The sequence below is a fragment of the Rhamphochromis longiceps genome, linkage group LG7 (assembly GCF_057381845.1).
Source record: "Rhamphochromis longiceps isolate RC_006_pf linkage group LG7, R_longiceps_female_GT1.1, whole genome shotgun sequence".
Lineage (NCBI taxonomy): Eukaryota > Metazoa > Chordata > Actinopteri > Cichliformes > Cichlidae > Rhamphochromis > Rhamphochromis longiceps.
Window position 1 is genome coordinate 35,924,542 of NC_140563.1, and position 21,435 is coordinate 35,945,976.

The following is a 21,435-nucleotide window of genomic DNA, read 5'->3' on the forward strand; positions in this document are numbered from 1 at the left end:
TCCCTATTATCTTTGTGGTCACTTGTTGAAGGCTGGATATATTTTTTTTTTAAATCCATGTTTTCTAACTCTGGAGGGAAAGTGGAGCACATTTTACACACGAGCAGAGGTGCTGTTTCTCTTATGCAGGTTCATCTTTTCTGGTCACTGTGTGGGAGTCAGCTGCTCGTGTGATCCAGCACACAGCAAGAAACTATCCTGTTTCAAAAGACTTTGAGTTATTAAAATACTGGACTAAATGTGTAAAAAAAACTTTAATATTTAACTGTAGTGGAATCTATTTGAACCCCCTTCCCATTTTTTAACTTATAGATAAATACTTGATTGGTTTCTGAGCTGATCGGGCACTTTTACCCTCCCACTCGCCACCACCAGTGACTCTGCCACAAAATCCACGTAAAAGTCTGCAGCTGTTAGCAAACAGAAGCCAAGCCATTTTATAATCATCATTATGTTTTGGGCCTATCGTTTCAGTCGCTCGGAAGCAGTAAGCCTTTGTTTTTTCTTCCTATCTGAGCAATTATTGTTTAATCCAAGACAGGAAAACAAAGTGGGTGGTGTATATCCTTTTGTAAACATGTTTCAGTAAAAAAACAAAAGAAAAACAAAATGAAAACTCCACCCTGTCACGTTTGGAAAAACCTGTTAAGCGTCAAGTTGATTAGTTATGGGAGATTGTAACAACACCCAGTTGTCTCAATAATGCACAGTATACACACCTGTTTGTATCCTAAGGTACAGTAACGCATGCAATCTTTTGTGTGTGTGTTTGCATTTTTCAGGACCCTCTGGCAGGTTGCACCATCTTCTCAGGGAGTCTGTTTCAGTACCTGGAGGAGAATCGGAAATGGAGGAATCGTTTTGTCTTTGTGCCCAAGGACTACACCATAAACCTCTATGAGAGCAAAGCTGTGAGTAAAGCTACTTACGGCACTCGACCTATGTCCGGTTAGACAATTTGGTCACCTGCATGAAAACCATTTCACCACCAACAGGCACACGAACGGGGACTGCACCCAAAATTAACCATCAACTGCGCCGGGTACAAGGCCCTGACGTCAATGGAGGAGTACATGGAGCTGATTAATAAAAGTCTGCCAGGTTAGAAAATAACACACAATATACAGTTGTTAGTCATCAAATTCTGAAATGACTAAGCCCCTTTTAAGATGCAAAGGGCTCAAAATGACTCTCTCTTTGGGTTTTTGTGGTGCTATGCCCACATTGTTTAAGAGTTGTCCACCACATTGGACATAATAAAACTATGGCTTGTAGATATAAAAAAGAAAAAAGAAAAAAAGAAAGTGAATCCACCATCTGGTTGGTGAGTGCTTCCTGGAGGCTGCTGGCAGTCACTAGGTAAAATCAGTCTCAAGGAGCAGTGCTGTACCAAAAACCTCCTTATGATTGCTTTCGTCCCTAGCAGATTGTGACCATAGTTATTTCTAGTTTGCATTGCTCCATTCACAGTTTCACTACCGCCCAGAGTTGCTGGTGAGCATTTGTAGGTGAGTCATCGTATTCAATGCAAACTAGCCAACTGCAGCAATCTGCTAGCAGCCAGAGCAAGTGCAAAGAGGTATTTCTAACTTGTTGGGGAATACACATTTTTGCCTAGCAACTGGGGTTTCCCAGGAGTCATTGACTCGACTATAAGTCTGTGGGACTGGGACCTTATTCGTTTAACCCTATAATGTGACCATGATTGTCCGTACATCTATAATGGTGGAAAGTTATGACACGATTAGCGTGTCTACAAAAATAAATACTTATGTCATTAGTATATTTCCCCCCCTCCACAGTTTGTCGGATTGTTATAGTAATATTAAACATCATTATTTCCCTCTCCTAAAGTGCTTTTGAAATCTCAATTCATCATCTGGTCCATTGCAGGTGTCAAGGCCAAAGTGGGCAGTAACCCATTCATCAAGTGTGCAACCGGGTTCCCCCTCATCCTGTGGCACCCATACGCCCGCCACCACTACTTCTGTGTGATGACCGAGAAGGAGCAGAAGAAGTGGCACGCTGTGCTGCAGGATTGCGTCAGAGACAGTAACAATGGTAACAATGCAAACACAAAGCAGCACATAAATCGGAAGTGACAGAAACGACTAGAAAGCCAGAGGCTGTGTGAAGTTAATGCAATTCGGATCATATGTACATCTTCTGAGCATGAGCAGTGTTTCTCTCTCTCCACCTTGGCAAACCTCTCTTCCTCTGTACCTTTGTTGGCAGTTCCGATGAGGGTGTGTGTCACAGTGTGAAGCTTTTACATGCCATCTGAGTGAGCAGGTCGATCTGTGCACATGAAATGCTGAAGGAATGGGGTGTATTTGTTTTGTAAATGTTGTTGCCATTGGATCAGATCTACACTCTGTGCATCATTTACAGTCAAGATGAGCATCTGAAACGCTCAAATAGTAGACAACATTAGAAACACAAGAGAAACAATTCTATGTTTGAGAGAAAAGTAGCTTTCTGGTTTGTTTTCTAGGCTATTTTTGATGGTTGAAGTGCAGAGTATCACATAGTATTGCCATATCATTTTTTAGCACATTATCAAATTTCTACATTATGCTTTCTAAAGAATATTGCCAAATCATGCTTAAGCACAAGGTCAACCCCCAAAGTCCCATTCCAATTACTTTGTGCCTTAAGGAAATGGATAGGTACAACGTGTGTGTACAACTTGAGGGCTAACACAAAGCCACAAAAGACAGAAAGACACAACTACTGCCAGTTTAGAATAATTGGATGTCCTACGCCTCAACATGCATGTCAGAAGAATTTAGTACTCTGAGGAAACGCAGCTACAGGGAAGACTAGCTAACTAAAGCTAACCTATACCAACGTGCTGCTGCCCCAATTCATTTGTGAAATATTTGTAGTTAGCCTCAAGTTTCCAAACACTGTAACTCATATGTCACTATTTAGAATGAATTAATGAATAAGTTGAACTGAAACTCATTGTTAAATGAGAAATTTCCCCACTAAGACATTACAATACAGTTGCTGCCTTCACTGAGATCCTTTTCATAGCTTTTGTTTGAGCTTTATGGTGTTCTGGAGGATACAGCACTGTTGGCACTTTTAGCATTTCATTTCACAGTGAAAGGATTGTCTAATTAGGGTGGATGACTCCTCTTCATATTAGTTTCTTTCTTGCAAAAGTGTGACTCATGTGTCATTGTTATTAAGACAGAGATGAGACATCCTGGAGGATGTGCAAACAACAGTGTAATACATTTTTGTGTGTGTGTGTGTGTGTGTGTGTGTTGCAACACTTGGCTTTCCAGGACTATTTTGAGATTTACGTTTTGGAAGCACCGTGATATAAATGACCCGCCTTCTTCCAATAGTTAATTTGCACATTGGCTGCAAAGTCGAGCTCTGATTGGCAGGAGGAACACGGGCACCAGTTTCTGTGGTATGACTGCACATGCATGCAGTCTTACATTCAGCGTGCCTCGCTTGAGATGAGATTGTATTTTTCATTTTTTTTCAAAAACAAACTTGAACGATTTGCTGCTGCACTGAAAGTGATCTAGCTTGTTTGGATCCTCTCGGTTGGCAGAGCATGCAGTTAAGTTGTCCCTACTTGTGTTTTAAGTAAGTGAGTGCATTGATCACATTAGGTGTCACTGTAATAATCAAGTCACTTGCATCAAATCACTCAGCAGAAAGATGCCAATCACCCGTGTGTATAGTTTGTACAGCTGTATCCAATGCAACTTAAGCAGTTCTGCGTCACGATTAATGCAACTAAACTTCGTTCACAGAATTTAAAATACTAAATAAATGGCGCCAAGATCCTCACCGGGCTGACAAAGTTGCTCAACCTGATTCAGCTTCTTTCAGGCTTGGCAGAAGAGCCAACCATTTTGCCAGCCAATCATGTTGCATGAATTCAAGCGTTGTGCTTAACCACACAGTACGATGCTCACAGCTGTTTGCATTTGTATTCATTTAAATACATCCAGCGTGTGATGTATTTAGTTTCTCTGTACCTTCTGTTCCAAAAAAAGGAATTAGAAGTCAGCAACTGACTTTTTTGATCAACTCACCTGTTACTCCCAAACACTGCCTGTCTGGGCATGCTCAGTAAGTGTCAGAGTCTTTGCCGCACATTCCAAGGTTGGGCTTAGTGAATATGTTGTAAGCAGCACAGGGTCCCCGTGGCTATTAAAGGTAACCTCGCTGCTCTTTGGGTGTGTGAACTTGTATTCATGTTTTTTCTGCTTTGTGCACACATACTGCTTCACTTCAGTGCTCTGAGGACAACCAGATGGCATAAAAGACTCTGCTTGGGAAGAAGGATATATGGTTTTCTGTCTTGACCTTTGCCCTTTTAGTTCTTAGTATTCTCATTCAGTCATACAAATAGACAGTAGTTAAATGTCTCTCTTTGACATATTTGAAGGTAGAGTTTACATGTATGTACTCAAGTTTGAAATTATGACCGATTTAGGCAATTAAGCATAAAACAGACCATATTAGTCACGGTACAGAGGATAAAATGGTATCAGCATAGATGCTACATGCAAAGCTGTCCTTAACGGAACACAGACACCATTCAGCTGGCTTTGATAAGCGGAAACCACAAGTTAAAATGTTCACGCTGACACACCAAAGGCATATTTAAATGCACTAAAGTTCTTGTTGCTTTAGCCCTAACAATTCTTCTATAAAACAATTGGGTACTGTTTTGCATCACCTTAACAGGGTGATTTGCAAAGCGCCCTGCTAATCAGCTCCTTTAACAGGTGACATCATCACCAGCACATGTCATTGGTCAGCATTTTAAGCTCAGTATTATACTACTATGCTGCTGAGAGATGGACCTACAGCAGCTGGATGTTCTCACTGTGTCAGAGAGGCTAGTGATGTAACGTGTGCATGCATGAAACCAAAAGCTGGTCTGAACATGTTAAAGTGACTACACACCAGTCACTTTGACACATTTTACACACCAGTTCTGCTACCGAGATGGGATGTGGCAATTCACCCTTATAATTGAGCTATCACTATAAGAAATCAGCAGCTAGGCATGCTTTCAGGCACGTTGTCAGTTCATTCATTTTAAAATCACAGAGTTCCAAAGTTAAACGGGACCCACACCATGTAATTATGTTCCTGATTTTCTGTCATACATCTGTACTTTTAACGATGGTGGAGGCTGATGCTAAACATGGAACTAAGGCACACTGTGGCATTGCCACCTAGCTGTTGTTTAAACCTTCAGTGTATGAGGGGCAGCCAATAAGATGAGGTTGAAATTTGGTGCCATCACTGACATCCGGTTAAACTGCATAAAACTAAAACCTCAGGACTTAAAGATTTATTTTAAAGACACACTTAAATGTGAGAGTTTGGGCTTTTCTGGAAAGGAAACCAAGCCAACGTTTCAGTTAAGTGATAAAGGAATACAAAAAGAAATCTGTGATAAGGAAAAAAGGACAGGAAGTCAGGATGTAGAAAAGTGAGGAAAGGGTCAATTCAATCTTTACTTCAAAAGAGTATGAGAATAAAAATACAGGGATGGAAATGAGCATGAAAGGTCCACTTTAAGGTGTCACGTCATGCACTCAAATGTAGTGTGCAACCACAGTCTGGGTCCTCGAGTTTCAGGAAAGAACTGTCCCTGCCCCTACTCCACTGTAGTTATCCTCATAGAGAGTAAAATGTGGTAATGACTGAAAGTGGACCTGGTAGAAGACTACCCTGTGTAAATCCAGAATTTTATTTTTACTACACTAGTTAGAAGCAACTAAAAGCACTTTGATCTCATCACCATTGGTCTCAGTTTATAATTTTACATTATTTTTGCATCTCAATGATTTAAATGCAAATCAAGATATTTCCTGATGATTCAAATTATTATTTCATCCCCAAATTGGTTTAGTTTTGTTGCTGTTTGACCTGCAGAAAGCTGTCTATGCTGCAGGGAATCACAGTCATATAGTCAAAGCCTGCTTCAAGCTTCCCGCTAGAGAACCATCAATCGTGGCCAACTCTCCACACCCACAGCCTCCAAAACCAGTCAACCATCCTCTGCTCTGATCCACAGACCACAGACTAATTAACTGAACAAGAACAGACCTACAATGGGAAAATTCAGAGAACAATAAATCCAGGTTTATAACTAAAGTAGAAGTTAAAGTAGAAGAGCATGGCGCTTCTCTGCATGCAATGTAGTTCAAAATAGAGGCATAATGGATTACATGGCACTGTTACCATACATCATGCTGTGCCAACATGCAAAATGAACAAACGCAAGGCCTCCTGCATTCACTGCTGCTGGCCTCAAGAGTTTAAAATGGCAGGTTAGGACCTATTCAGTCATGGTTGTGAAGTCTGCAGCTGATGGTATGTTTCAGCGAGTGTTTACTGTACTGTGGGTTTGGCTGGTTCCACGGGTCTGCACCATATGGGGAAATCCTACTCATGCATGTCAGTGGAAGCAGCAGCAGCAGCAGCAGCAGCACTTTGACTCAAAGAAAGAAAGGAAATGTTGGAAAACCTCTTTATTCTGAAGCCAGGTGGTCTGAAGATGAAGTCTCAGATCCTCTTTGACTTGTCGAATAAATAAAAAGAGAGACACATTTGTCAAGATGAAGGCCTGGGAACTCAACTCCTGGCTTCTGCTACAGTCCCGTCAACCAGAGCATGGTGAGAAAGGCAGGGAGGGGAAATGCCTTAAATAAAAAGAGCGTGGTAAGTGCTGCCACATGTGCTATTTATACACAGTACACATACACACAGAGCAAAGAAACTCTAATCTACTCCTTGATCTAGCTTGGTTCAGACACATGGCGAATGTGTAGCGGTTTACTGGCCTGGCAGATTGTCCAGAAATATTTCTTCTTTCTCTTGGCACCAGCAGGACATTTCTCTTTAAAAGGGCAACAAACTGGGAATGCAGCAAATTTACTTTTCAAGAAAATCACACTGGTGATGTGGTCCCAGTGCATGCCTTTAAATATTAAGAATAATACTTAAGGGGGCAAAAAACCTGCCATCTATTCTTTAACTTCATCTGGTACGCATTTGTTTAGCTGCTCATCCTGAATGGGGTGCATTCTCATTACTGTTAGCAAGCTAAGAGGAGTTGACCAGAACGTCAGGGATGCATTAGCTCATCCAGTTCATGATCTATTGCAGTTCATGTGCAGTTTAATTCCCTGTAATGTGTGAAGAACAGAAAGAATGTTACAGGTTTTGTTGCCATCAGTTGGCTTTACAAACAAATTCAAATAGTTTGAAATTAGAATCACTGAGAAGTCAAGGCCCAGAACAAATGAATGTAATTTTACTAAAACCTTACCATTGCTCTTGAGGAGTGGTGGCTTTTGTGAATTGTGGAAGGACAGACTGATGACAGATGCCTCACATTCGCATGAGCTCATTGAATGATCTAAAAATAACGACATCATGACATATTTCAGATTTCTTGCTTTGAGGTAGGGCAGATAAGACTGTGTGTAGGATGTACTGAAATATCTAATGATCTGTGATACAGTAACATTAGGGACTGTATTGAGATGCAGCTTCTCCAATGTCCCAGTGAGGGAGCCATTTTATTATTGGTTTCTACCAATATTGTGACAACGCGTCTCATATAAGTGAACACTGGGGCAAGTTTTTAAACATAATTAACGAGGTACATTTTGCATTTACCACCTACAGAATTTAGGTAAAACTTTCACCAGCAGGGGCAGCATTTCACACATGGGTGGGTTGAGATGTTCTCAGCTGTGTGCTGCTATTTAACTGCCATTTCTTTGAGCTACCCCCATTTCCTCAAGGGGCTTGGTCTTTGGCCAGGGCATAGTTGTAGATAGGAATATGCTGGTTAAATAAAGGTTACCTTGACTCACTACACCATCTGGTGGTACAGATCAGTATTACACAAAAGTACAGCCCGGTTCAACCTCAGCTAATATCTCTTCGACGCAATACATAAACACTTTTGGCAAAGTTAAAGCAATCGTAGCTTTGTCAGTCATTCTTTTGGTAGTTTGTTACTCTGGATTTAAACAAAACACACGTACCTTTAAAAAAAAAAGAAGAAAAAAAAAAAGCCCAAGGCAGCGGGTATGATGTCACCCGGTTGATGACTGAGTAACCACAAGTTGTGTGTCTTATACTTTTGAAGAGTTGCTCTAAGCTGAACTGGGGGACAGTTAAATATCAGGTGCAGCATAATAAACACCTGTGCGCGCTTATCTAACCATCACCCAGAAGGGAATGCAGCTTTATCTTTCAACAGCATGCTGGCTGTAGAAGAAAAACTGAAATGTGAAAGAAAAAAAGGACCCTACTTCATCTCTGGATCATGAACGCCATTTGTTGTTAATTACCTTCATTTAACCGTGATGTGAAAATGTTTGACATTAAAAATTACTGCTACGAGCATGGCCTGGGATCAGATGAGCAGAATGACCCTAGTCTGTTTTTAACAATGGGAAAAACTGGAGCTCGTGGGGGAAAAACCCACACATGTACATGAAGTCCACACAGAAGGGCCCTACATTTCAACCCTGGGCCCTCTCAATGGCTATTCACTGAGCTTTAAAAGGCCAAGTGGCTAGTTATTATCGCTACATTAACATTTTATGGGTATGATTACAGTTGCTGTATAAAATCTAGCAGTCTTTTTTACTAATTTAGGGTTGTCTATTTGAAAAATATCCATTTTGCTCTATCACATCATATTTTTTGCAATTGTAAACATGATCCAGATATTTTTTGCTTTATCTGTGAATGCTTTTTCACATCTAAACAACAACAAAACTTTACTGATTTTCTGAGAAAGGAATATTTGTATTATTTTGTTATGAAATTGTGACAAGGCAAGCGACGGGCACATCATTGAGTTTGTCGGGCGAGTGTTGAAAACTTCCAAGCATCAACTACGGAAAAAGAGGAGCTTGGGTTTCAGAGGGAGTCACTGAATCACTATGATGACTGCTACTTCTGTTTAGTCAATATTTCTGGATACAGTTACAAAACTAAACCATCTATCAGTTGCTCTAACTTGAGACCTGTGCTGCATTCAGATGAAATAACACCTCCCATATTTACCAGCTTAGTCTGACTGACTTTGAAGATCAGTATTCTAGTAGCCCATCTCCCTCCCAAAGTTATTCACTCAGCAGCTGGAAGCGACTGAGTTGCTGGAGTCAAGGCCATCCAAATGGTCTTTTTATGGACACCGTGAGAAGGATTTTATTCTGTTCTTATAAATGAATGACGACACCGTTATGTTGATGTTGAAGGTCTTTTGGGGTCAGTGGGTTGTGAGTGTAACGAAGGCGAGTGGAGGCTGTTCAATTATAGCTGAAACGCCAGCCTAACATGTGTCCTACTGCTCAATGGCAATTACTTTACATCCGAGGTTATTCTGTCCAGTTAAAATAAACCTTTTGTTTATCATTGAATCAACCACTTTCTTGAAAACAGCAGAAATTGTATTTTTCCACACGGCGACAGTTATCACCTGTCTGGTAAACCATAAAACAGCGTTTCATTGCATTTCACATCCTAATGACGGCTTACCACCTGTCAGCATTGCAGCCATCTTAACTTAGTGCCACCATTGTGCTTCTAGCTTCAGTGCCCAATGACTTCTCATTAAAAGGTGCCAAAACAAACCAGGGACCCCGGCCCTCAGCTTTTCATCAGAATTTGTTCGCTGAATGCTTCCTGTCTGGCTCTGCCCCTCCCCCTCCTCACTCCTTCTTGGTAACTTCCTGTCTTTGTCAACCTCGTCTGAGTCAGCCACGGAAGAAACACTCACATGGGGATGGTGGGCCTTGTGCACTGTAGACTTCACAGACAGCAGTTCACTACTCAGGAATGCTCGGGCTAACAAACCATTCATCCATTTGTAGAACAGGACACTTCGCTACTTCGGTTACCTCATTACTGACACTTCAAGACAAGTCAGCGTCACGGAAACAGTAGGAATAAACACTGAGAAAGATGTTTTGACAGGCTCGAGTACACAGACAGGTCTTGACAATGTTACACAGTAATACAGTTAAGACGTCACCTGATTTTTAATATATCAATGGTTGTAATGGCTGAGTTGGCACAACCTGCAATCATAAACATTATTGGTATAAATTCTACTGGCACAAAGGTCAGCATGTAAACATGAGGAAATTCTTGTATTTTTTCCTACCAGCTGATCTTTCTCTTAAGCTGAACACTGGTGTCAGCAAACAACATGGCCTTTAATGTACACCACCAAGTTTGTGCAGACTTAACAATGAATGTGATGAAACCTGATAGACTTTAAAATCCAATATATATTTTTCATAAAGTTTTTTTAGTTTCTTTGTTTCAAAAGGTGAAAAAACTTAAATATCAACACAGATATTTAGATATTTTATACAGTTAGTATGTGCATAGTTTTTAAAAAGTCATGGAGCATTTAGGGTTGATCATTTTATTAGAAAATTCTATATAACTGCAGTATATCTATTTCAAATAATGTGATAAATACTAGTTGATTTTGTCATAAATAATAGTACCAGACTTTGATCATGTTTAAATATTTAAAACTAAAACATAAAAAAGAACAAATTATACTTTTTTAAATGTATTTTTTTCCAATCTTGGCTCAATCAAGTAAAAGTGTTTACATGTTCTGAGTCAGGAAGCAGTACCTTGCAGGAATGGGGTCAGCTTAACCCACCACACCTTGGCCCTTGGCTCCACTGATGATGCAGAAGCAGCAGACAGCAGGCTTTGGATATTCTGGAAATAAAAGTTGTGCTTGGGCTAAAGGCCACATTGATTTTCTGCACCATGTTGTAGTACAAAGTGGTGTTGCTTGAAAGCAGAGCCAAGCTGTAGCACAACTTTAGCCGATATCTTGTCAACATAGGTGTTTTTGACAAAGTAACAGCAGTTGGTTCTTCACATTCTGTTTTAATGAAACATTCTGTGACATTTTGAATGTATTTTTAAAGACAGAAATTTACAATATGTAATTTTAATGAAAGCCTAGTTGGAAAAACAAACAAACTGTAAATCACTTCCTTAATTACAAAGGACTGCTTCTTTCTTGTTGGCAACAGAGAAAACACAACTGAAACATTGGTCACTTTTATTGAAAGGGAGAACTGCTCTGAATAACAAGCTGCTAATTACAGGGATGTTTTATTCCACACACCTGTTTATACTATTGTGTGGGATTCATGACTTTCCGCACTCAGTCCTTTTATGCTCCTTGACAATAAGTGAGAGAAGCCGCGCTTGACTTCAGCTCCGGGTGTATTTTCATCACACCAGCTACAAGATGAGAACAAACTTCCTAAAAAATGCACGCATGTGGCCGAGTGCTTTCTGAGCCGTTTCTATTGTCCTGTCAACTGCGAGTTGTAGTAACTATAGCAACCACATGAATCTGTCCTTCAACAAACCAGCTACTTCCTGTTTTGAGAGATGACACACTCCAGGAACCGTGACTGAATATACCGCTGACCAAAATTAGGCTCCCAGACTGTCCCACAGAGTGACTCAGATGTGATGGAAACAGTTTTTGTTGGTGTTGCAGAAACTGTTGCGATAAAGCAGCACCACACCCTTTATTCTGCACTACAAAGACATCATCCAGCACCCAATTACTAAGACACTTTTCAGTCTGCTGAGTATTCTCATGAATAGAGAAAGGATGATATCTTGTTTCTCAACTTTTGCCCATTTCTTCCCTGCCCCCGACAGGTCTGCCGGAGAACTGCACTGTTAAGACGCCGGCATTCACCGACGCTGTGAGACTCCACAGACAAGCCCGAGGACAATATGGGACCTGGGATATGATGTGTGGAACACCACCACAGGTTAATCACAAATAAATCGCAATACCATACACATTTCCACAGCACCTACAATGAGTTATAGATATTTTATATACTTTGTGACAGTAAATAGTGTGAGCAGATAGACTAAAGGCCTTGTTCTGCTCTGGAGAGTCACTTTGAACTGCGGTACCACTCTGACCAGAACCTTCAACACACAGAACTGGTTAATGTGCTGGGAAACAGAACAAGGACTACTGGCAGTCCAAGAAGCCTATAAGACTGTTTATGGAGAGGATGTGGAAGACTGGCACAAAAGTAACTAGCAGTAGGGAAAATATGTAGGCCTGAGGCTAACTGCTTAATCACTAGTAAGTGGATCGTGGGGATCCTTCTCTTAAATAGATTAAAAATGCTGAATGAGTCACAAAATGCAGTCGGGCAGCAGTCAATATACCTGGCTGACTTATCCAAGTCAGACATTATCCCACAGTTTTATTTGGCCCCCAAAAATCCGGTGTTTCGATGAGGGGGGTTTATTTTTTAAATCATTTCTGTTAAAATGGCTTTTGTCAAGTCAGGCAACACAGAAACTAACTGCTGAAAATGCTGACCTGTAATCATAAACTTTTTGTGCACTACATAATGCCACAACCTGGGTATCTAAACCCTTTACCAGTGGCTGACGTTGCTTGTGGATGTCAAATTAACATAAATACATGTGAAAAAAAACTCCAGAATGAATGATAAGCACCTCATTTCAGGAAGTTTAACTCTGCTCGCAGATTCTGTCAGGGAACAGTTTTCCGGGGCCACACCTTAATTTCTTTCTGTGCCGCTGCTCTGACACCAACTCAAAATATCAAGACTGCTGCAGGTTATGGTTAAAAGACATTTTCAGGAGCAATTCATCTTTCTCTGCGAGTAGCTCAGAGTGCAGGTCAGGGCTATAGGTGAAGCTGTTGAGAGGCCACGATGACGAATGAAACACACACCCTCTCCTCACATCAGAGAGCAAGAATGCACCTACACAAATCCTTCAAAGAGGCCAAAAACACCTCAACCCACATACCAGCAATTACAAGGACCTAGTCTCAGTCTTTGCCAGAGCCGAGTACAGCCCTGTGTTTATGGCAGCCACCTTTTAGCTATAAACACTTTCAGTCTGAATGTCAGTTTAATATTTAGTTTTCCTGAACATTACAGTGTTTACTCCATGCCACATGGACACTGAATAGAAATGTGACATAGATGTAGGTTGGGCTTTTCTACTGTTAAGGGGCCAAATGTTCCTTTTATTTCAGTCTAACAGAGACGCTGGCATTAAGGCTCATGCACGTAATGCTACAAATACTTTGGATAAACATCTAGAGGGAATTAAGAGAGAAATACAGCCAGTTTATGCAACCACTTTTATCCTTTGCTACAAAAACCAACTAAAATAATTCTGAAAAAAACCTTTTGCAGAGTCAGTGCCTCCAGGTAAAATTTCCTCGTTGTTCCATTATGTAAAGTTCAATGTTTTCAGGCCTAATTTCCAAGTAGAGATGGAGCACCATGGGTAATACAAAGGAATCCTTTGTATGGGTTCAAATGTTTTCTTAATTGAAACAGATGGCAGGGTTATGTCTCCAGGGTATTTATTGAGATGTAGTCAATCATTTTTCTGATTCCCATTATATAGCTTGGCTTTTTACATTTATTATAAGGGAAAATATGAAGCAAACACTCACCAGTACCTCTGTGGTTAAGATTAACCTTCCACTAATAAAAGCCATGCACCGTGATGCTAAATGGGCTGTTTGAATTTTCTAAAGCAACTTAAAAACATTAACTTCTACTTAAGACCAGTGTTGTCACTGAGCCAGTAGGAAATGTCGGGGGGGGGTGACAAAATCTGCCCCAACACCCATTATATTCAAACAATCCAAGTGGCTGTGTGAAAACAACAAGCAGTGAATGCAGCACACAGGTAGCTGGAAGCGGCATTAACAGAGAACCATCAACAAGCCATAAAGCATGAAACAGGCTCACTGGGGAAATATAAGTTGACCATAACTGAGCCATTGTCATTGTTATTAGTGGTGTGTGTGCTGTTAGCTTTATGGTTTACTTGCAGGCCTACAAACGCAAACAGAGGCAATGAATACAGTTTGCAAGCAAACATTTACTGACCTTGTTGAACTCATGGAGGCACAGAGAGCCTAAAAATCCCCTCCAGGTGTCGTTCAAACTTCACTGGTGATACAGCCAGAACATCAAACTCGTTCTCCCACAGAACAGGCCTCCAGCAGTATACTCATATTGCTGGTGGACTAACTCCTCAATGAAATGCTACGTTAGCAACAGCAGATTAGCATGAAGGATCAAATCAGAGGGGCAGGGCTTTAGTGGTTTAAATTCAAGGCCTTTCACAAAAGGGCCAGAGTTACCATGGTAACTAATTGCAGGTATATGTCTAGGCTAGCTATGAGGGTTTTTATTTGTACTGTATTTCAAATATTTCTCTGGCAGTGTGCTAGTGCTAGTTTTTGGCAGTATCCCTTTAAAAATATCCAATTTTAACTTACTACAGTAAATATAGAGACAAATATGGAATAACACCCCAAATAGCATCAAATGTTTGGTCTAAATGTAGCTTTAGACCAAAATTTTGACTCTGACTGCCTCATCTCACTCTGGTGTATGAAATTCGGGCTACATCTGATCTGGTGTCGCACTTTATATGTGACTGCATTTGTATCCCACATTTTAACCAAAGACGCAGACAGAACAGCAGTTGAAATAACAGTTAACAGTTTGAACCGTTATTGCGACAGAAAAAGCAAAGACCTTTACTTTCCATTAATGCTTGCTGTAGGATGACTTCTTTCATTTTAATCTTGATATCAGTGAGCCTGTTTGAGGTTGAATAGGGTCGGCTTTTATGGCCATTTAAAGTCAAGTTATACAGTGAAGGATAACATATCAGCAATCAGTAGAGCAAATATACTACAGAAAGAAAACGCTGCTGGATTTCAGGCTACAACATATCTGTTATTTGTAAAGCCCGCTGCGTGGAAAATCTATGCTGCTTTTGTCTGGCTGTTCATTACCCAGCAACATAGCCATCACCAAATATTTAGTTTAGCTTAGTTAAAGCATCATGAAGGATCTGAGCTTCGTGAGTGTTTGTCAGTTGTGAGGGCAGTGCCAGTAAAAGCAGCCTTCCTGCCTCCCAGTGTCCCACTGTGTTCATGTAGCCATACAGGAAAGAGGAGCTTATTTTTAGGCTCTATTTTTTTGTTTTGCTTTAGCTGGTTGGCATATAGTAACTATATCATCCTGCTGGCTGTGGACAGGCAGATGATTTCATAATTCATAGTATGAAATTTTTGCAAGTCAATCTAATTATAAATCTAAAAGCGTTTATTCCACGTGTTGTGTGTGTGCAGATTTTGGCTAATCTGGTGATGGAGACCCTTCACCCTGACATAAGAAACATGATCGTCCCTCGCCTGAAGGGGAAGATGCAGCAGAGGCAGAAGAACTGGATGCTGGTGAGTTTCTGTCAATCTGTACAGTAAACTTGTAAAAAAAACACACAAGTCAACCAGTGCAATCCATTTATGCTCTTGAACTCCTCCAGATATCGGATGCCGTGTACAAGCAGGTGTTGACTCAGACCACCGGGCAGTACGAAGCTCTGGTTGAAGCCTGCGAGGCCCAGAGAGGCCCACTAGACGCCAGGCTGCGAACCGATATGGACCAGATCATCACGTCTAAAGAACATGTCAGCAGCAAGATCCGAGGTATCAGCAAGAAGATATTCCAGTTTCAGCTGCCACAGACATAAAAAGTACCCCAGCTAGATTTCCGTACACTGCCTCAGTTTACATCCTCACTCGTGTGTATGCAGGATGCTGTTGAAAATGGTTCACTCGGTACTCGCTGTGACTTGACACGTAACCCCCTCGATCACAGATGTGTGCTCTATTGTTCGCCCACTATTTGACTCAGTGACATGTAGCTGTGGATTCTCTGAATCAGCGGTTTTGGCAGAGAGGAGTGATTAGTCTGATCACCGCATGCTCAAAATTCTGAAAACCCTTTTTGGACATTTAGTAACAGGTCCTGTAACTCTGTAACTAAACCTCCCTCCTTAGCAGGCATTTTCCACTTCTTCTGGCGTTTGCACATTGTTGTCACAGCTTGTTTTGCCCACTGTAACTTACATATTGCTTGGCGTGCTGAGCTCTAAAGCAGCAGAGTACCCGGTCTTTGGCGCAGGCTGGTTGTTTCCTTCGTGTGTACCATTTCCCACTGAGCTCCCACTGAGTGGAGGAACTGCATTCCTTCACCAGCACTGCAAAGGCCATTTCTGACTTTGTAAATCAACTGAGCAAAATAACAAAGGGTTATGTAAGGGATGTGAGGCTTATGCATGGCTTCATCAGGTGTAACTGTAGCTATGATCTATTTTTATATTTATATTTTTTAGCATCTGCAGTTGCATTGCGTTACACTGGGTAGAAAACCATAAAAACAAAAGGTGTGGCCCTTCCATGGAAGCAGCATTAGTGTGTTTACTTAAATGTCACCACATGCATACCAACCATTTCAACGACCAAATAATATCTCTGATATTGTTGTGACTTTCTAGCACAGCTCATTTGAAGTCGGTGCCACACCTTTGTTTTTCTTGTCATCAGCATGCGTCGCTTGTTTACAAGCTTCAGTAACTAACTACTTTTTACCCCTTCTTCCATCCTTCTATTGCTTCTGTTGTGCAGCTCTAGTGCTGCCAAAAGCAGAGCAGATCCTGCGGACCAACATCCAGCCCTACATCAACTCCATTTTGGAGGCGCTGATGGACCCCACTAGCCGAGGTTTTGCCGAGGTCAGGGATGTTTTCTTCAGGGAGATGGTGGAGATAAGCAAGAACTCACTCAACGGAGGGGGCAAAGAAAAAATGGGAGAGGTTAGTGCCTGAAAAGGCATGTCCAACCTGCGTTATCCTAAATCAGAAGTCAGCCAAGTTGTTGTTAACTTTCCCTCTCCTTGGGTCAGTTGCACTCACCACATTGCTCTTCTCTTTCTTTCTTTCAGAACATGGAAAGGCTGTCAATGCTTGCCTTCCATCCAGTGAAAATGCAGAGCTGCTACGAGAAGGTGGAAGAGCTCAACCTGGAGGGACTGCAGCAGAGGTTCGACGTCTCCAGTCCATCTGTGTTCATCAGCAGGGCTCAGATCCTTATGAGGGAGGTAAGATGCAACAACCCTCCTCTGTAATATGATGGGAAATATTAGTTTTAATCACACACTCCTGTCAGGCTCTCTGACAACACTCCCTGCTCCTCAGTAAGCTATAATACAGCAGCATCCACACTACCTCTGCTGAATTGTCTACCGCCACCTGCTGGCCAAAAAAAAGAATATGCAATTTGAATCTGAGTTGTGGCACACCTAACCTTTTTATAATGATTTCATTTTGACAGCAAATGGACAATGCAGTGTACACATTTGAACAGCTGCTTAACCAGTCGTTAGAGGCCCAGGGAGACAGTGACATGTGCAAGCTCACCCAGAGATGCCAGGACAGAGTTCTCAAGGTAAAACACGAACACATGGAAAGATCAAAAGAGGAGACGGTCAAATACACATATATAATATATATTTTAAAATGATTCTTATATTGCTCACAGTTTTCAGATTAGATATTCCAGGAAAAACCTGTTTGTGTTAATGATGTTTGAGTCCATCAAAGTTCAAATGAACTCAAAGCAGGTTAATTTGATGACTGTCTAAAGAGGAGAGGATTTTACAGCAGCACAGAATAAGTGTTGAAAGGTCTGAATCGCTAAAGGTAATTCATGTCCCTAAGCTATGTTTGTGTTTCTGGTTTTTCCTGTCAGAAATATGACTATGACAGCAGCACGGTGCGCAAGAAGTTCTTCAGGGAGGCTCTGCTGCAGATCATCATCCCCTACATGCTGCAGCAGCTCGCGCCATCCTGCTCACCTGTGAGTAACACTTGAAATAAAAGTGAATGAACTGTCTTACAAACTTTTCCTTACATATAATTACATATAATTTATGGGATTTGAAGGATAAAAACTGTAAATAATAAAACACAAGATGCCATACAATATATGAGTGGGTTGCAAAAGTAGAAAATTTAGTACCTATGAATCACCAAAGCAGCAAATGTACATTTGAGGGGGAAAAAAAGGCATAAATATTGACTCAGAGGGAAAAAAACAAAAAGAAAAAAACCTGTTGTCATCCTGTTTCCCCATCCTATTTACTTCATCAATATGATGCTTGTGTCTAATCTAGAACCAGTCCCATGACTATCAAAAGAAATTCAGTGATTAATTTTTGTCTCACAATAGCGTTCAGTTTCCAAACTAGAAGACAAGTTCTCATAAATCACTTAAAGAACAGGTTTTGAACTGGCACCAGAACTAGCGACAATCACTGAATCACGTCGGTGGAAAAAGAGGTAGCGTAGTTAAATGGCTGCACAGTAGGCAGACGTGTTTCTAAAAGGAACTTTTGCCATGAGTAATGCTTGAAGCTTTTTTGTAAACTGAGAAGTTTTCAATCATATTTCAGCCCTGACCAGAGAACAAAAGGACTGTCTACTAGAAGTTAGAGAGGGGGATCTCCTCTTCTGCAAACATTTGGACTATCCCAAAAACTGCTGCAATGGTCATCAAAAGATGTCTTTACTGATAAAATACTGACTCGTCATTAAGGATACAGGGAGCACATAAATGTCGTCTTTATGAGGGGGGGAAAAAAAAGAGTTGAGGATGCATTTAAAGAGCATTTTTGAGAGTTATGATTTCAGCCTCACCTGCTGACCAACTAAAAGGATTGGTGCTAGAAACGACATCCTGGTCTTATTTGAATTCTGTTTCCTTAGGAGCTGCCTCGTTTCAAGGAGCTAATCTTTGAGGACTTCTCGCGTTTTCTGTTGATAGAAAATATGTTTGAGGAAGTGGTGCTGCAGTCTGTCTCCAAAGACATAATGATGGGTAAGGGCCAGGATCAAGATTTAGAAACAGTTTTCATGATGATGGCATCAATGGATAGCTGCAGTAATAACATGCCTTACCTTTTTCCCCCCGTGTCCAGCTGTAAAGGAGGCAGCTGTGCAGAGGAGGCATAACCTCTACAGGGACAGCATCATTCTGACCAACAGCGACCCCAACCTGCACCTGCTTGGGGAAAACCCCCAGGTGGACTGGGCCACCAAATTTGGCGGTGATGAGCCGGAGGGCTCTGTCAGCAGTGCAGATGAAGGAAGGGGTTTTGGGAGAAGACGCAAGCAGGTGGTGTCAATGATACAGCTGGACGGGGTGCCTCTGCCCTATGAGTCCTGCTTGGAGGTCCCAGGGGTGGAGCTGATCCCTGAGGAGGATGCTGAGAGCAAAGAGGAGGAGAATGAGGAGGACCAGTTGGGAAAAGCAGAGGACCTCAGCCCCAAGTCTCCTGATAGCGTGAATGAAATCAGGGACTTGATTAATCCAGTGGTTGAGGTGGCGGTGCCAGTGTCCAAGGAGCAGAGTGAAGTCACCAACAAAACAGAGGCGACCACTGGCAGCATCAGCGTGGAGGATGGGGTCGAGGAGGGCGTGACTCACGTCACCACTGTGGTGGAGACTGTTCCAAAGGGGTCTCTGGGAGAGAAGACGTCCCCACAAGCAATCCTCCAGCAGCTGGTAGCGAGCAAGAAGCAGGAAGTTGATAAGGAGGAAGCAGCCATCCAGAACGCCATCGAGGAGCTAGAGATAGCAGTGCAGGAAGATGAAAGTGAACAGATTACAGAGATCTCTGCAGCCAAATCAGATAATGAGTCCTCCCCACCACTGGTTACAGACTCCAGCTCACGTGAGGACAGCGGCTTCCAGTCACCCACCAGCGAGGGACCAGTTGACAGCGAGCCTCAGCCAATCACAAATGGTCTGAATGGAGAGGAAAAGATAGTCGACCCTGTAGAAGTGGAGGTTGTTTTATCATAAGAAGACATTCCACGAATAAACTGGAGAAACCTGCAGAGATGAATGGCAGCATGCATAAATATTGAGAAGCTGAATGAATATGGATTGTATTTAAGGGGTTAAAATGCCTTTTCTTTGTTGCTGTTGATATTGCACACTCCAGAACCCAGTCCTCCAGTTTTTTGACACGTATATTTGGTGACTGGTGAGTGTAGACTTTCTTCATATTCCGCATGTGTCAGTAAAGTCATATCCAAACCAAGTTTTGTTTTTTTGTTTTTTGTAATAGCAGGAAATAATTTGAATATCTGTAACATTAAATGCTCTTGTAATTACAACTTACACTTTACTACAGGTAATCGGAGCCTTGCCTAATGTTCTTAGCCTCTATCTGGTCAGCAGGGGGTGCTACAGCAATACTTTCTTCTTCATCCTGATCTGTATTTATCTATTTTTTTGTAAAATGTTACTTTACAAGCATGCAATTTGTTTACTTTATGGCCTTTATGTTTCAATGCATTTCAGTACAAACAGGCAGGGAATGTTAAACACATCTACAGTAACTTTAAAACAATGGATTTGTTTTTATTTTTAAACATTTAAAAAATAAAGCTTCTTGAAGAACCATCAACAGCTCTGGAGGAAGCCCGCTTGATTATTAGAAGGAAAACTTAGCTTTAGTGATTCTAGATTATCACTTGCATCAAATATCACATCTTTTATTTAAAATCATCCATCTAACATCATACACACTGCTGTAGTGATCTCAAGCTGTAAATTTAGCTTGTGTTTTATGTGACAACAGATAATAGGTTTTAATTCCAGTCTGTTTGGCAACCCTACAGATAACCGTTTATTTTAGGGGGGTATAATTTGTTTATAGTTTCTATGAGTGGTTTTATGAAAAGAACTTGTTAATTTGGTACTAAAGGGGGGAAATTGAAGCTCTGTATGTGCACAACAGTATGAATGTTGTTGAATTTAATGTTTTTGCCTGATTCTGCCCTGATCAGACCTGCTATGTACTAACTGAAAGACTCAAGGTTAGACCTGCGTGCGATTTACATTTTAACACCCAATAACTTTTTTTTTTTTTTTTTTAATTCATAAGAGCAACAGAACTTACACATTGTCAATCATTACTTTTCGAAAAGACAACACCTTCTGTCTTTAGACCATCGATTCCCTTTGAAAAAAAAAAAAAAAAAAAAAAAAAAAAAAAAAGGAAAACAGGGTAGAAGGAGGCAAAAGCAATTAGAAAAATGGGTTTTTAACTATGGTAAGAAATGATTAGACATTGGGTTGATAGTCCATGTATTACAGAGTGTCCATATTTAGCCCTTTTCTGTGTGAGAGACACTGACCAAGTCGTATTTTTCCATTAAATCCTGAGCAGTTAATTTAATATTAATGTAACCATTTTATCTAGTCAGGACCCAGATTCATTATTTCCAATGGAGGGCTACCTTGTTTTTATTTATTATAAAACCTGTGTGGATTATAACATTCAGGTGTAAACAGTTTTTTTCCTGTTTGTTGTACTTACGTTTACTTAAAATATGTATCGAAATGGATGAATAAAAAACAAACAAAGCACAAGACACTTTATCGGCTTCATTCTTTATCTCTTTATTCTTTTT

At 41.0% G+C, this 21,435-nt stretch overlaps 1 protein-coding gene across 1 annotated transcript in view; it reads left to right on the forward strand.

Annotated features, from left to right (window-relative positions):
- The window catches only part of niban2a (niban apoptosis regulator 2a), a 30,702-nt gene extending 9,674 nt beyond the window's left edge, over positions 1 to 21,028 (forward strand). The window contains exons 3-14 of the mRNA XM_085413515.1: positions 783 to 911; positions 996 to 1,101; positions 1,894 to 2,061; positions 11,734 to 11,849; positions 15,242 to 15,346; positions 15,436 to 15,598; positions 16,580 to 16,767; positions 16,896 to 17,051; positions 17,285 to 17,398; positions 17,702 to 17,809; positions 18,718 to 18,829; positions 18,930 to 21,028. Of these exons, the coding sequence (XP_085269641.1) occupies positions 783 to 911; positions 996 to 1,101; positions 1,894 to 2,061; positions 11,734 to 11,849; positions 15,242 to 15,346; positions 15,436 to 15,598; positions 16,580 to 16,767; positions 16,896 to 17,051; positions 17,285 to 17,398; positions 17,702 to 17,809; positions 18,718 to 18,829; positions 18,930 to 19,816 (2,352 nt within the window). The 3' untranslated portion in view covers positions 19,817 to 21,028. The remainder of the gene's footprint in view (positions 1 to 782; positions 912 to 995; positions 1,102 to 1,893; positions 2,062 to 11,733; positions 11,850 to 15,241; positions 15,347 to 15,435; positions 15,599 to 16,579; positions 16,768 to 16,895; positions 17,052 to 17,284; positions 17,399 to 17,701; positions 17,810 to 18,717; positions 18,830 to 18,929) is intronic.
- Positions 21,029 to 21,435: the final 407 nt, after the last annotated feature.